At 30.8% G+C, this 16,011-nt stretch overlaps 3 protein-coding genes across 4 annotated transcripts; all 3 read right to left on the reverse strand.

Moving 5' to 3' along the window:
* Nucleotides 1-5,380: 5,380 nt before the first annotated feature.
* LOC123688828 (ELMO domain-containing protein 2) lies at nt 5,381-7,063 on the reverse strand. Its single transcript, XM_045627553.1, has one exon. It carries the CDS (start codon nt 6,864-6,866, stop codon nt 5,931-5,933), a length of 936 nt encoding a protein of 311 aa, XP_045483509.1. The 5' UTR covers nt 6,867-7,063; the 3' UTR covers nt 5,381-5,930.
* Nucleotides 7,064-9,430: 2,367 nt separating this feature from the next.
* On the reverse strand, nt 9,431-10,869 carry LOC123679998. The gene is made up of 5 exons (XM_045617624.1): nt 10,668-10,869; nt 10,424-10,612; nt 10,157-10,295; nt 9,768-10,058; nt 9,431-9,612 (listed from the first exon to the last, which is right to left on the reverse strand). The coding sequence occupies exons 1-5, from the start codon at nt 10,798-10,800 to the stop codon at nt 9,486-9,488; spliced, it is 879 nt and encodes a 292-aa protein (XP_045473580.1). The 5' UTR covers nt 10,801-10,869; the 3' UTR covers nt 9,431-9,485.
* Nucleotides 10,870-12,429: 1,560 nt separating this feature from the next.
* On the reverse strand, nt 12,430-15,839 carry LOC123688820. Of its 2 annotated transcripts, none has more exons than XM_045627544.1 (9): nt 15,682-15,839; nt 15,366-15,547; nt 15,261-15,308; nt 15,047-15,106; nt 14,950-14,994; nt 14,781-14,884; nt 14,367-14,460; nt 14,142-14,236; nt 12,430-13,425 (listed from the first exon to the last, which is right to left on the reverse strand). In XM_045627544.1, exons 2-9 carry the CDS (start codon nt 15,421-15,423, stop codon nt 12,694-12,696), a joined length of 1,236 nt encoding a protein of 411 aa, XP_045483500.1. In that variant the 5' UTR covers nt 15,424-15,547; nt 15,682-15,839; the 3' UTR covers nt 12,430-12,693. The 2 variants fall into 2 exon arrangements, with proteins under 2 accessions (XP_045483500.1, XP_045483501.1); XM_045627545.1 differs by having other exon boundaries at nt 15,366-15,441; nt 15,682-15,832.
* Nucleotides 15,840-16,011: the final 172 nt, after the last annotated feature.

Genomic DNA, 16,011 nt, shown 5'->3' on the forward strand with positions numbered 1-16,011 from the left:
CTCCCTCCTCAGCGTTTTTGAGATTCCAACACTTTTCAATATGAGTGAAGCAAATTCAAACTTCTTCTTTCCTCTAATTTACTGCTCTTCTTGGCCATATGCAAGAATTCAAATTAATTTTTTACGTCTTCATTTTAATTTTAGAAAAACCGTTTTTTCAGCTTCTGACAAGACTTTTTGTATAATATTTATATGTGGAAATCCATAAGAAAATAAATGTTTTTTCGGAAAGTTATATCATGGATATATTTATTCTTCAACTCGTAAACTACATTTCAGACCATCTTGAACAACTTCGGTTTCAGGTCCTTGTGACAACCTTAATTTCCACAATTCTTATATGATTTTAATGAAATTTAGTATGGGTATTCTATTCGAGCCGTATATAGTCTGATAAAAGTTCAGGTTTTCCAGATATAAAGTGCGCCTTGAGAATTGTGAATTTTCGCGGTATAATCATATCAGGCGTTCTACCTTTGTTATGGTAATGACAATTGATGTTAGTTTTCAGTTTGAGCCATAAGTGATCCCATACAGAATTCAGATTTTTCAGGTGAAGGTTGGTTCCCTGCAGAATTCAGGTTTTCCAGATAAAAAATGCGCCTTGAGCATTGTGAATTCCCGCAATATTTCTACAGGGTGTCCCAAAAAGACCATGTCAAACGAAAACGGAATGTAGATCAGAATGTCATCTACCTGATGTAAAAAAATCGTTAATATGACAGTCTCGAAGTTTTCGAGATATTCGATGTTATATGAAAATGTTGAATTTTTTTTATTTTAACTACTTTCTCTTATAAAAAAATATAAAATAGCACAAAATAGGTATTATACAGGATTTCTGGGAAAAAAAATTGAAATTCACGTTTTGGAGAAAGTGTTTTTTTGTGCCGAATTCAATCTGAGATGGTGTAAAAAAAAGCACTGGAACTTTTCTGCACTTTAAGTTTTCAACTCAAAGTGCTACAAATCTAATATTAATGAAAATTAATATATGTTTGGGGGTAGATTTCAGATTTATCAGGTGAATGATGGTTTCCCCGAAGAATTCAGCTGAATTTCAGATGAAAAATTCGCATTTACCATTCCCTATATTTCCATAACTCGCTTTCTACAATTGTGATATTAATGAAAATTGTTTGTTGGGGCCATATATTGTCCCATACAAAATTCAGCTTTTTTACTTAAAGGGTAAATACGTTCTTCTTTTTGAATGTTGTTGAAAATTGATATGGATATTCTGATCAGATAGTAAATGGTATAATCATTGGATAAGAAGAATTGTCACAAGGGATTAAATTGATCCTAAAACTGTAATGGGTCGTATATATGTCGGACACTCTCTGCAACTAACCTAATCAATCTTAGTTTTTGTTGCGGATGGTGATTACTGTGATTAGAATCGTTGTGCAGACCAATCTGTGTGGGTTGATCTTCTGTAGACATGTAGACCCTTTGTCCCAGTTTGCAATCAAGGTTTCTTATGACAAAGACGTCTAGAAACGTCAGAGCAGACCCCTTTAAATTTTAATGGTTAATTAAATCTTCGAGTGTTCAATTCACTACGGAAATTGAAGAACATGGCATGAAAAATCCAATACAGTTGAACAGTCAGTCCATGGATGACAGAATGGCGAATGCGTCGGTTTCAGATTTCTTTTTCAGGGCTCGTTTACCGAATAATATCCTCGTAATTTTCATAACTCGGAATGGTGCTGTAAATTTTATACGATTGTTCATTATTTTGCTTTGTCTTATGGATAGAATAAGTATCCCAAATGGTATGAAGGAATCATATGTAGGTATGATGAATATCCTAGTATATGTTTGACACCCATTTGAATAAAATAAATAATAATTGTAAGGTGAAAATTGATTTCAGGGTTAATACTGAATATATTTATTGTTTATTATAGAATTGTCATATGAGGCAATGTTTTGGGCAGTGCCCTTTTTCAAACCTTCTTATTTAGATATTTATATACACAATCTATCTAAAAAATATATAAATATCTAAATAAGAAGGCTTGGAAAAGGGCACTGCCCGAAACATTGCCTCATATGACAATTCTATAATAAACAATAAATATATTCAGTATTAACCCTGAAATCAAATTTCACCTTACAATTAAAAGTGAACAGGGTAAATAATAAATCAATAAATAAATAATAATAAATTCTATAAAATCTATAATTATCGGGGATATAACTGTGCGATGAAAAATTATGTTTTCAATATCATTGTGTTCATGACGGACAGGCATAATCATATTTGAGAACGGATTCATCAATAGTCAGTTGAATCTTATCATTTTTAACCCTTGCTTAAAATTCGAAAAAAAACATCGTTATAAAATGATTCTGCAATGTTCAGTGCTTTTCACCTGTACTGATATCTCATTTGATAGCCATGAAAATTCTTGAAATTCACCGAGATAATTATTCAAACGCGCATTCTCCATTCTGTTGTCTCTAGCTTGTATTTAATTTTATCACTAGAAAACGTTATTCATTTAGAATGAATGAGCTCCTCTGAAAGTGGACAAACGTAAATTAGATGTTTTCTTCAGAACATTAATAAGAGGAACGGAAATCACATGCTAACTGTTTTGATGCCAACTTTCTTCACTCCTTGTCTGACGGGACACTATAGCAGTAGCGTCACATAATTTGATTAATTTTCAAATTATCAATTCCTGTTCAAGCTCAAAAATAGTTAACAATGTGATTTATTCATAAAAATCTTTCGTATGACAAAAGGGTCAATGTTTTTCTCAGTTCAATGCTTTAGCTTTTATGAAGTTATAAAAAAAGGATTTCTGATAAAGCATGCAACAATTTAATCAGGATTCTCCACGTCTATGGCTCGCACACACCATCGGCTAGCTTGATTGTGATTGGCGACACTAAACTCCCATCTCCCTTGTATTCGGGATCGAGCACAAATGTCTAAGATCTTTTCATTTTTTGAATTTTTTTCCTCCTAAGATCATACTATGAAGCTAGTAGGATTTAAAAATAAATCTCAGAAAACGACTTTATGATTTTTATTCTAAAATTGAATTCTATAGACTGGAGAATGCATGAAATTTTTCATTTTTTTTGGTGTATTATTTCGAATAATAAAATATCAAGTAGGACTCTACTGTTTGAAATTCATCGGGTTTACGTAAGGCCAGACGGACCAACATCCCGACATGAATTTTTGGACGGATTAGCCATCAGTAAGTTGCTCCTTATCGTAAAATTTAAACAATTTCCGGCTTAAAATTCGAAAATTGAAGACATTGTGGAGAGATTAGAAAGCAGTCGGTTTGAAGAACGAGCTCTCGGGAATTGTTTGTTTTACAACCTTAATGTTAGTAACAACCGCAAAGCTAAAAGTCAGTTTTCAAAAACGGTACTAATTTTGATTTTTTTTTTACATCGACTTCTGCGGTAAGTTAATAAGCATTTCACCATGGAATATATGCTCCGTGAGGTAGAACCTAGAACTTTCGACATCTTTCGATTTTCGATTCAAATATGCCAACAATTGATACATTTTCATGACTTAATTGGTTATCACACCAGTTCTTAAAATCATTGTAGCATTTTTCGTACTGCAGATTTTCAGGTACTAAACTAAACAGTAAACACCTAATATAGCAGCATCGACTACATCTTTCAACTCCCGAGAAATACCTGATAGCTTCGATTACGAATTGATAAAATATTTCTGGTAAATGTCAGTACGAAATATATTAGAAATTTGATTTCCACAGAAATGCTAACAAACTAGATCGAAAGATTTTGAATATTTCTCGCAGAACTTTCTACCTATTTATAATTTTCATGGTTGAACAAAAAAAAATTCATGTATATCATGACAGCAATATCTAATCTCCCAGATCATTTTTCTCTCTATTGCTCAAAAGTTATTTCGCGACCTTGGTACTCGTACCTATAAAAGTAATGAAATCAAATGTAGATATAGCTTCGATGGATTATTGCTGAGGCACTTAGCATTTTGATTGTTAGCAATTATCAAAAAAATATAAGAGCAAGAGCATTTGTTTCAAAAATAAATGAGAAAAGCACTGACCTTATAAGTCAGGAGCTTTTATCATTTTTTATCGATATTCTTCTTGATTTTTTTATGATTCTGATGAAGGGAAATCTTGCAAGAGGCTTGAAATAACTGTTACTCAGACCACCTGATCTGTTTCATACAGGCATTGATTTATTGTGTTCCTACTGAGTTTCATATTTTGAGAGGTTTATGTTGAAAAACATAAGCCTCACCGGATGTTACTACTCACGTATTTCAGCTTCCAGTAATTGGAATGTCACATCAGCGCAAACATAATGTGTAATAAGCGGAAAATCAATTCGAGATTATATTATGATTTCGAATTTTTTAAAAAAAACCTTCTCTTCATTAACTTACGGAAAAATCGAGGAGAGGAGAAACTGATGGATGCTTTTATACCTACTATATCGAAAAAATCATTGTTAATGCGAGATATACAATTTAAATTTCAACCTCGTCGGATCTATTGTAATGGAAACTTCACGTACCTAATTTTTTTTCTCGAATTTTTGTTAGTTCTGGTTGCGCAATCAACATGAATTTATGCGTTTCATGCGAAATTCAAGTTTCTAATTTTTTCGTTCGAAATTTCGAAATGCAATACAAAATTTCTTTTGAAATTCGCAGAGAAACTTTTCAAGAAAAATTCACAATGTACCCAATTTCGAAGCTCACTGAAAACATCTCCGAGAAGACTTAGGGAAAAAAATTTCAAAAACAAAAACCTAGATATAGCGAAATATTCGATTATTAGAAACGTACACTTTTCAGAAATGCCCTGTAACTTGAGAACGAATCAAGATATCCATGATCTGCTTTCTGATATCTCATTATTTCGAAAAAAGAGATTTTCTGGGAGTCCTATAATTATCGAGATGCTATCAGTGAGCATCGAATTTCGGACATCTGTACTGATGTTAAAAAATTTTGTCAATTTGTTATCATTATCAAGGGAAAACTAAGACAAATTTATAATTCATAGGCACAATCTTTTATTTTCAATATTACTTTTTTTTCAATTATTGCATTTGTGATATACATATATATTAATTTCACTCACTATCAAATGGACTGCTGGAAAGGTAAAGCTGAAGTATGATTTCATGATTAGAAAATAAACTCTGAATAATTTCCTAGTCTTTAAAAGCAATGTTTCAAGGAAATATATAACTATAAAGTCATTTCATTACCTTCATTTGGAAATTTCGCAATTCTTTCCTCATTTATTGTATTAACTTAAGTCAAATTTCAATAAAACTATAAATTCATAAAAAGTCTAACACATCAAGAGTAAAACTGCATTCAAAATACATATTGTATATCTAAATTATATTGTAAATATCAATCAAAAAATAATAGTTCCAAAACCAACATATAATTAGAGAAAATTCTCTATTTGAGCACTTCATATTGTTATTTTACTCCTTATAATTTCAAATAAATAAAACGAATTTACATAATATTTTTGAATCAATAAACATAACAAATAAATAATATAACTAGACTAGTCACTGTTGATTGTCTCATAATAAAAAAATCACACATTCATTGAACAAATGTAATGATATATGTTTATGAAAGAAGTAATTCAAAGAAGTGGCATCATTATTTTCCACCAGTAGAATAACTTCATATGAGCCTTCAGAGCTGTGCTGTCACAATAAAAATCATTAAGAAAAGTACAACCAAGAGTAGGTGAATCATACACCCATATTTCTTCAAATCATTTCTTAATAATTGACAAGTTATGAAAAAAATTGAAAAGTAGACAAATTGTGTTATAGCTTACTATTAAAGCTAAGTGTGATTTGAATTGCTTCGAAAAGTATTTGTTTGCTGGATCATTCAGTAAATTTTTTCAAACTGTATCAATCCAAATGTTGATTTTGAAAACTGAGTTTGGATCCATAAGGCTAGTCCTAATATTATTCTCAAATCTAACTTTAATTGAAGAAAATTCCATTATATCTGCTGGTTTACACTCCAGCCAATACCTATCAAACTCATAAAACAAATAACTATAGAACTGATGAAAGAGTCTAATACTGGGCAAGCACTTTGAGGTATTATAAAAATAAGTCTTTGCATCACCATTTCTTACAAGCTGTAATGCCATACTAGTCAAGTTGATTCCAACTATAGCAAAACAATAACCATAAACTGGATGATGACTATGAGACAAAACATGTTGAGCAGCTGACTTATACTCTGTTGCAAAGAAAAGAAGATTCTCAAGACCTAAGAGCCCCATTCCTCTGAAATCTGTCTTGGGATCTTCTCCTTGGAAACCAATGTCCTGCCATTGCTTAGAAATGCGATTATCTAATTTCTCATCAGGCATCAATGTATCCCACAATTCCAGCAACTTTTGTTCATGATCAGGATTCTCAGAATCAAACTTAACTGTTCTCAAAGATTCAATTTCAGCAATAAGCTGTCTATAACCCCAAATTTGCTCTATGCACTTACCGAAGTTCTTCACAAATTGAAAATGAATATGTGGATTTATTTTTTTGACTAGAAGTACAGTACTCACAGCACCTTTTAATATATCTCGCTCGTTGGACCCTTTAAGTCTAAGATTATCGCTTATATCGTTGAGATGAGAGACCAACTTCTTCAGTTGTGGACTTTTTGATAAATTTAAGGAACTTTCAACCGCTAGAATTCTTGGTGCTCCTGATACTTCTCCGTAGCATATTCTTTGTAATTCGCAGAGACCTGTGGTTTTCCTCAAAAACCACTTGACAATTGATCTCACATAAGACGTAAGAACCCACCATAAATTAAACATTTTATTTGCAAACTATGTATATGAGTTTCACTTCTTCAAAAGAACTAATATATTTACTTTTGGTCCTTACTTCGCCGTAAGAATTACTTAATCTACATCACATCCTCAGTAAACATTTAATAACGAGAAAATTCACAACGGAATTTGAATTTATGGATTTGTAGTAAAAGAGCGTTGTTGACATCTATCTTGACAGAAAATTTGACAATTGACAGAATATGTAAATATTGTTTTTATGTATACCATAGAAGAAATAGAACATTTACTTTGTAGTCTACACCAGGGGGGTGAAACCGCTAGTGCTAGCATTGGCAACAGATGTGACGTCACATACACTCAAATTACACGGTATACATATCACGATGTAAAAATTTTATTCTCATAATAAGCCAATCAGCGTTCGAGTTTTTCAATATGATTTTATAACCAACAATAAATTGTGTTTGTATTTGTAATTCTTAAATGAACAGATAAAGTGGTTTTTATTGTCACTTATTTATTACAAGTTCTGTTTAAGGTTTCAGTTAAGGTAAGGTCAGGTAATCCATGAGAAAATAAATTTAGAACAAAATAAGACGGGGTTTTTCCTCATATTGTATTTCAATGCTCTAATATATCTGAGATCCTTACTTGTGATTATATTAATCCTTCAGAATCAACTATATTAAAGTTAAATTCTGTTCCTCGGCATTTACTGAAGTATCAAATTTATAATCATCAGCCCTATGATTGTAGAACTTCCCCAAATATTTCTTGTATGGAGAATATTAATGATTCTAACAATAACCATCTACGTGATCCAGAATTATCATATCAAATTAAAATGAATTGCCTACTAATTGATCGCTATTTATAATCTTTTTTTTCATATCCACCTACAACCTCCAAATGAGCTGAAAATGAAGTAACAAAGAGGACCTGTGATAATTAAAGTGAAATACGAAATGAGCACTGTAACGCAGGAAGATAGATTAAACCAACTGAAGATTTTTATCTTTCATGTATGTGTAGAAATTTGAATATTGCTTCAGAAATGTATCAATTCAGTTGTTCATCAGATATAATTTCATAAAGTAGGTATAAATAGGTATTTTTTTCAGTCAGGTATAGTGTAAATCTCCCAATATAATGTATATTATGTATTGATTTGTATAAATAATTATTATTTTAAGCAAATATGTAAATTTCCTTTGATAAATAAAACTTTTCGATGATATTTTTCTGTTTTAATTCGAAATTATAACAACATAACCTAAAATAAATACTAATAATATTCCAACAATTTCAATGAATTGTCATACCTTCATATTCAAATTTTCCCGCCATATTACACTACATGATGGCGGACAAAATATCGGCCATATTGTTGCCTTGATTTAACACGGCGTTAGCACTTCTTATATATTTAGTATTCTGTGGTCTACACTACAACAAATAAATGGTCTCTACCATGGAGGCCTAGGTTCAAGTCCCGGGTAGGTCATCGTGTTTCATCCTAATTAATTTTGGGCGAATGTCCGCATAGATAAGTAGATGAATGTCCGATAAAGTGAGTCCATACAAAACAGATGTGTGGGTAAATAAATGTCCTAAACTTCGCAAGATTTTTTTACTTTACCATCACGTAACACTAATTTTTCTGAGGCATAAGATCGGAATTCGGACATTTTACATTTCAATAAAAAAATAGAACCACAAAAATGAAATAAGTATAAAAAACATGAGAAGGACCCGAACAATTCACTCATTTAAATGCTTACTTATGGTGGATGCGCATGCATTGATAACAAAACAAAGACTCCTAGTAGAATATTCTTGACAAAAGGCTGTATAAAAATTTCTTATTATTATTGACATCCCCATAGATTTTATTTTGAAAATGATATAGGCCCATTGATGTGACAACATATATGAAGAATATGCAAAAAAGTTCGAGCGACTTTACAATAAAGTCAATTTGCGAAAAGAACGTGTATTTTCGTTCTTTTTTGTTTAAGTGTTTCGATGCGAATTTTCAACAATAAAATATGCTAGTCATTTTGAGAGTTTGAATAAATTAATTGTCCTTATAGAAAGATCATCAAAATCATATGGAAATTCTTCAATTATCTATTTTGGATTAAATTAACCTTTTTATTCAAATTTACAATTCTTTTGAAAATCAATTGTTATTCTTGCCCGTTACTCCACAAGTCCTTCTTGCAATTTGGCATTACTCCGTCCTTCCTGCGAATAACTCAGAACAGCCAAAACAAAGCCGGCTACTGTTCAAAAGTTAAGAGGGTTATCAGATCAGACAAACTTATAAAAATTATATACATGAATTTCCAAATAACTGATTTTATCGAAGAACATTGTATGCACAAAATTTCAGTTAATTCTGATGAATTTCACTTTTTTTTCATTTTGTGTGTTTTTATTCAAGGAGGAAGGTGAAACCAATAATTTCTTCAACCTCTACAGGTGATTCCCCTTGATAAATCAGTAATTTTTTTCTGAAGAAAAAAGACGCTGCCATGATGAACATGATACAAAAAATGTTTCAGTAAAAGATTTTGAAAACATTATCTGGATACTATATTATATATTTATTTAACAATCTATTCAGTTCAAAGGTTATCATCTATTACTCATTATAATTCTTCTCAAAATATCTAAAATGATAATGCACAATATTCCAACACCTACTGGCCATAACCACGGATAATCCTTCATGTAAACTGCTATGAGAGCCACTAAATCATCACTGAAAATGAGAAAAAAAAGCATGAACTACTACAACAATAATATCCTGTAAAAAAACTTAATTGTACGAGATCTCCATTGGATTTGATTCAAAATTTTAAAAATTAGTTGATAAATGTAGAAAGAAAAATTTTTGGGAAATATATATATACTTACAAAGGTGTTTTTGGTAAAGGAATTTTCTCAGCTTTCATGTTTCTGAATGAGTCTTTTGCAAACAATGCTAATGAGTCAAAATCATATTTTTGGAATCGATATCTGTACATATTACCCCGACGAAACAATATGAAAGTAGGTACATCATAAATATTGAACCTTCTAGCTGTAGCTGCACCAGTAGTTGCTCTATTTACCCTGGCAATATTTACACGAGACTCTTTCACTTTGGCACCTACTGCTTCCCATATTGCTTGTAATCTCTGGCAGTCAATACAATCTGAAGTGTAGCTAAAATTAATAAGAAACATTATTCAAAATTTCTAAATGATTAATATAAAAGGATTTCATAGAATTATATTGAGTTGGATTGCATCAGATATACCTACAACATGACAAACCAATCTCCTGTGGTGGCACCAGTGGCAGCCTGTGTTAGATGTTCAAAAGTTTCATCTGTTAATTCTTTGGAAATTGGTTCTTTATTGTATGTAAATGTGTGAAGAATTTCCTCTTCATTAGGGCTTCCTGAAATTTCATTCATTTAATTTAAATTTAAAAGCCCCCAACTTCATATCAGTACCCTTCTCTCAATTTTTTTAAAAGTGAATTACTCAATACATAATAGAATACAAAAGGAAATGTAACTTTATTACCATAATAGAGTAGAGGAATTCCATGACGGAAAAATACCAAAATTGGTTCTTTCCCTGGAGGGGAATACAGACGTGTCATTTGACTGTTTTCAACTTTAACAACCCAGGCATCTAATTCTTCGACCAAAACTTCCCTGAGACCAATCAACTCATTTTCCAAGTTAATACACTCTTCACAGTTCTTTTGAGCTGTAATATTCCATGATCAAAACAAAAACATGTTTAATTATTAAGTAGTACTCACTGAACAGAACAATCAGATATTTTTCATTTCTAATGAGTTCTATTAATTCATCATCTTTGACTCCTTCCAAATCTCCGAAGGTATCTTTCAAAGTCCCAAATATTATTAATATCGAAAAAATCAAGTGATACATATTGTTGTAGGACGAATTCTAACCTAATCAATAAATGTCAACACTCAACAGGTTATGAACCGGAAGACACATCTAACACTTTCCAAAAAAATACCTTCATTTGTCAAAGCTACCGATACCATGATATAAGAATATGTATAATATAATATATTTCTTGCTATCTATTAAATGCATGCTGAGTTTTCTATACAAGCGTGAATCTACTCATGTTTTCAAAGAAAGTACAAGTGTTTTAGGTTCTAGTAAATATAAAAGTTATTTTAAATCACTTATACAGGATGGCCACTTTTTCAATGGGATTGTATTGGTAACTTTTGAACCATGAGAGTTAGAAAATGGAGAAAAGGTGGCACGCTTAGAAGCATTATCAAGCACTTCAAACAAATCGAGATTATGAGGGCCGGTTATTGAGATATCATAAAAAAAGTAAATTCTGTCATTTTGATTTTTCTTTTTTTCCCACTTTATTTCTAATATTATCAAAAAATGTTACAGGAATTTTTTATTCGACAGTAAATTGTTCTCAATTTGACGTAATCAGATTTCGTATCCAACGTTTCGTGCTCTCTGGGCCACCCTCAACCTCATTTTTTTCAATACGGACCTGTATATTTTATGACACTTTTCGAATTAACTTTTAACGCCGAATTCAACGATATATTATACAATGTCATTCAAAGTTGATTTTCAGGTGCTTTTGACCCTTATCCAAATTTCTTTGAGTCCCATTGAAAAAGTGGCCATCCTGTATATGAACTGTTGTGAAGAGTAAACGAGCTTTATACGGGGTGTTTTAATTCAGCTTACAATAATTGTCGACCAGTGGCGGGTTTACAGATTTGTCGCCTGCAGGCTATTCAGCTTCTTAATTTGGTACCTTAGTTCACAATCATGTCAATTACATTTTCTAAGAATAAAATTGTAACTTTATGATTAGTGCTCCACCATTTATTTTTGCTAAATATTTTAATTTTTTTCCAATTTACGAAATTCGTACTCTGTGTATGTATAATAATTTTTCTTAATTCTGTAAATCAAAACGAAAAATCGATGCCGCCCTTGGCATCAGTCTACACAGTCTGCTGGTAAATCCGCCACTGCTATCAACTCCAATTCAACTCAATTTTAGTATAGAGTTATTCAATTATATTCAAACCTGCTTGTTCATTCCCGCCCTGTTTACCATTCAGGCAATAATGTCTCAATTCTCAATGAACTTTATCACCTTTCTGGAGGTTAAATCCATCACTTGTCCCGGTTTTAAAAACCAAGAGCCAAGGTATTGTAGCCCTTTCCGGTGAACAGCTTCACAATCGCATAGCAATTGTTTGGCTGTGGCTTCTTATCTTCAGGCGCTTCTCCCGTGTTTTTCAGATGACACCTCACAAGGACAGTGTCTCGTGAGTGCGCCCTTCAGTTTCCTCAGTTCGTGTTTACTTAACGAGAGAACTTTTTTAATCCAGCTTGACGAGTACCTACTTGTATTTGTATTTTTTCATATATTTAATTTTGCGAGTTTATAGGCTTGGCCTCAACTCTTTACCTTATAATAATAATAATAAAGTAGGGAAGAGGTGACTTGGCCCTATCTTTGACCATTGGAATTGAGAGTAAAGAAAAAGTGTGATGTAATAAAAAGAGATTTATAAGGGAATAGCTCAACAATAATAAATAATAATGAGGCAGTCCAAATGCCAGAGCTCATTTGGCTTGGATTAAGAAACCTACTCTAAACAGAGATATTCTTCTCAGATATTACTGCACATTTAAACATAGCTTATTTCAAACAAGCAACAAGGTACAATAATCATAATATAAAAAGCCGTTCCAGCAACTAAGTTTTTCCATAAAATTTACATATAATAATACAACACACATACAAAATATGTTTGTTCACTTATGTTGAGGTGTATCTAAAAGCATAAGACATTGTTCTTGTAGTTTCGTTGAAATATTTTTGGAGTCTCCTCTAGGTATTTTATCGAACTTTGGGGTTTCCAAAATTCCATATACATCCCTTAAACCATTATACATCTTTTCTGCCTTTTCTCGTTTGGGAGTGTGACCCAATACTCTGCCAATATTCATTTTCAATACATTTTTCCTCAAATCTTCAACATTGTTTGAAATGTTATTACTCTTAACTGGAGTTTTTTTAGGAGTCTTTGGTTTCATCTCACTTTCTTTGGTAAACACTGAATTTGCAGGAGACTCAATTATTTCCTTCAGTATATTGTTTATATCTAACATTCTTCTATCATGAGCATCTCTAAATGCTTTAAATTCATCTTGATCTAATTTCATAATGTGTAATATTTTATTTATGCTATTCCGAGTTTCTTTGGTATCTTGTTGTTTACACATTTGTTCCATCATTTCAAATTCTGTATTAGATGATGTTGATGAACGAAGACTGCTATTCTTATTAGTATTTCCTGCTTTACTAGGTGTTATACTATTCCTCTCTTCTTGAACTACTGAAAGCCTAGACGGAGTGTTTATAACTGATGGATACTTCTGATCACTGGTTTTGGTTGAATTACTTTTCTTCAATGATGTTTGACATTTATTTATATTCAAAAGTGGAGAACTTCTATGATGTGATGTAGTACTGTTTCTAGACCCCTAGAAAATTCATCATAATTATAATCTTTCTTTGGTGATCCATATTCTTAAATGTTAATAAATTAGCTCATAGAATGTATGTTCTGATTGCTGATGAAAATTCAATGAAAAAAAAAAGTTGATAAAAACAGGTTTTAGGGAAAAGTTTTGTTATATTTTTGATTTACACATACTTTATATTTTCTGGGTCGTTGAATATGAATATGAAGTTTGTGAGTAAAAACTTTTCCAGAAACTGTTTTCTTGGCAGCTTTTTGGTGATATTTTGAGAAGAAAGCATTTTCTGAACAAGATTATTGCAAATAAAATTGAAGCAAATTTATCTTCATTCATTATAAATAAGGATTTTTCTGCAACCAAAGGTGATAACTAATATAGGTCAATTTTCAGACTTCTTCATTCCCCATACAGTATTGGCAAAGGTAAGTCTAGATAATAATGATAAATATGTTTATTTTAATGAAAATGGTGAAAAAATTAAAGAGTAGATGTCTATTGGGGTCATTTGAACAATTCCATTTCCAATAACTGCTTACATTAATGCAACCGGATTTTTGAAAATGAATTGGCCCAAAAAAACTAATTTTCAAGTATGTATGAATATGTATACATATTCGCAACCCAAAAAACCTAAAGGGCATGAAAATTAAAACTATAGCAAAATTTCCTCTGGGAATTCTTATATGCCTAGCCTAAATATTTAAAATCGGAGTTACCTTGAAAAGTTTTGTTGATATGTTGTTCTTAAATGAATTTGTGATAAATAATTTTTTTCTTGCATTTCCTTGACGAGAATCTTCTTCCAAAGTTCCTTTGGTGAAACAAGAAAATGATGTATCAATGTATTAAAAGAAAATGAAAAATTAAACTTAATCCTATTGACACTGATAATACTTCAATAAAACTTGAGTATTACATTTGTAGTTAATTTTTATACTCACCAAGCATATCTGGGGTAAATTTCACCCTTTCATTTTTCTGGGAGCAATTATTCGATACATTCCCCATATTATTCAAAGCTTTTTTTACGATATCCTGAAAGAAATCCAAAAAACATTTTTGGGGAAAATTCACCTTAAAATTATTAAATGCGAAAAAACACTATTTATAACTTAAATACATACCTGATGTCCTAATCAATAAACCTTTTGTGTACAATAAAAGAAAGGAAATCCAAAATTGATCAATGGAATTATAGGAAACATTTAACTAAATTATTTACTGATAAATTTATTATCTCATAATATTTTTCTATAATAAATCAACTTTATTTATCGATAAAACTACTCAATCCAGAAAAATAAAAGTTCAAATTGAACTATTTCTTAATAAGTAAATAGAAAATTTCTTCTTACCTTAGATATATTGGAAGATCTACGACTGATAGCACTGCTTCGCTTCATTTTATAAAGGGTATTACTTCCTTCATTTTTTTTTGATGAATTAGTCTTCTTCAATCCTAATATAATAATAAAAATCAAACAATATCCAAAACTGAATATATGAATCTTTCATTACTCTTACCGATAGAAAAGTTAGAGTCACATTGGGCAGCTTCTAAACGCAATTCTTTAAAAATATTGAAATTAGTTAAAATTTTGATAATCAATTTTCAATTTACCTTCCAAATATTTTTCATCTATTTTTATTAGAGAAAACGTTGGTTCTTTCACAGGACATCCTAAAAACATAGTTAAAACAACTTCAACATACTACAACTAAATTAAGTTCGATAATGTTTGTATTAATTATGTATATCAGCACTTATTTATTGACGATATTAAAAATTAATACAACTATTACAAACCCAACATTTGATAAAATTATATATTTACCTGCTTTGGATTCCCTACTCTTTGGTTTTCGCGGTAGCATACCTGCTTCTAAAATAAAAAAAATTACTTCAAATGGTTCGATTCAATATAATGATAACTTATTACCTATTAAATCTTCTTCGGTTATTTTGATGAATTCTGGGCTTTTTTTAGTACTTGTCATCGTGTTACGTTAATCGAACTTGAAATAAAACAGATTTTTATAATTGTTTATGGTTGTTTTATTGTTGCTTTACTGCTTTCAGTCTAGAGGAATTCTTTGAGAAAAATACCAGCGATAATTGTCTCTGAAAACAGCAGAGCCAAAATCAGAAGAAATAACCGTTTAGTTGTAAACATAACCAACTTTGAATTTAAAAAGTTCAAATTCAATAACATTGAATATAATTAATATAATAAGGTATTTTTTGGGTGTACTTACTTCTTATATTCAGATTTTCGGTATATAATTATATATTAATAGTAAATCCGCGAATGAAAACGCCTGCAAAAACCAGATACAAAAAAAATACAGAAAACAGAGTAGAAAAAAAATAACTTTCAAAATTTGACCATTTAAATTGACAGTAGTGCCAACAAAAATAAAATACATCACCATAGAATTAAGCAAAAAATTTGATTACCCGACTGGGAAAAATCTCATATTCAACAACAAAAAATTGTAACTAATTTTACAGTTTCTAATATTATTAATCATCGATATAAAAAAATCATATTGTTTCCATATAGCAGTACTATTATTTTTGCCGAA

This window comes from Harmonia axyridis, chromosome 1 (assembly GCF_914767665.1).
Source record: "Harmonia axyridis chromosome 1, icHarAxyr1.1, whole genome shotgun sequence".
In the NCBI taxonomy this organism is placed as follows: Eukaryota; Metazoa; Arthropoda; class Insecta; order Coleoptera; family Coccinellidae; genus Harmonia; species Harmonia axyridis.

Coding starts and splice junctions, on each gene's coding strand:
- LOC123688828 (XM_045627553.1), bottom strand. CDS start 6,866: ATGTTTAATTTATGGTGGGTTCTTACGTCTTATGTGAGATCAATTGTC.
- LOC123679998 (XM_045617624.1), bottom strand. CDS start 10,800: ATGTATCACTTGATTTTTTCGATATTAATAATATTTGGGACTTTGAAA. Junction 10,613..10,667: donor ATATCTGATTGTTCTGTTCA/GTGAGTACTACT, acceptor GGAATATTACAG/CTCAAAAGAACTGTGAAGAG. Junction 10,059..10,156: donor GGAGATTGGTTTGTCATGTT/GTAGGTATATCT, acceptor TATTAATTTTAG/CTACACTTCAGATTGTATTG.
- LOC123688820 (XM_045627544.1), bottom strand. CDS start 15,423: ATGACAAGTACTAAAAAAAGCCCAGAATTCATCAAAATAACCGAAGAA. Junction 15,107..15,260: donor GAGTAGGGAATCCAAAGCAG/GTAAATATATAA, acceptor CTATGTTTTTAG/GATGTCCTGTGAAAGAACCA. Junction 13,426..14,141: donor TATCAACAAAACTTTTCAAG/GTAACTCCGATT, acceptor TGAATTTTCTAG/GGGTCTAGAAACAGTACTAC.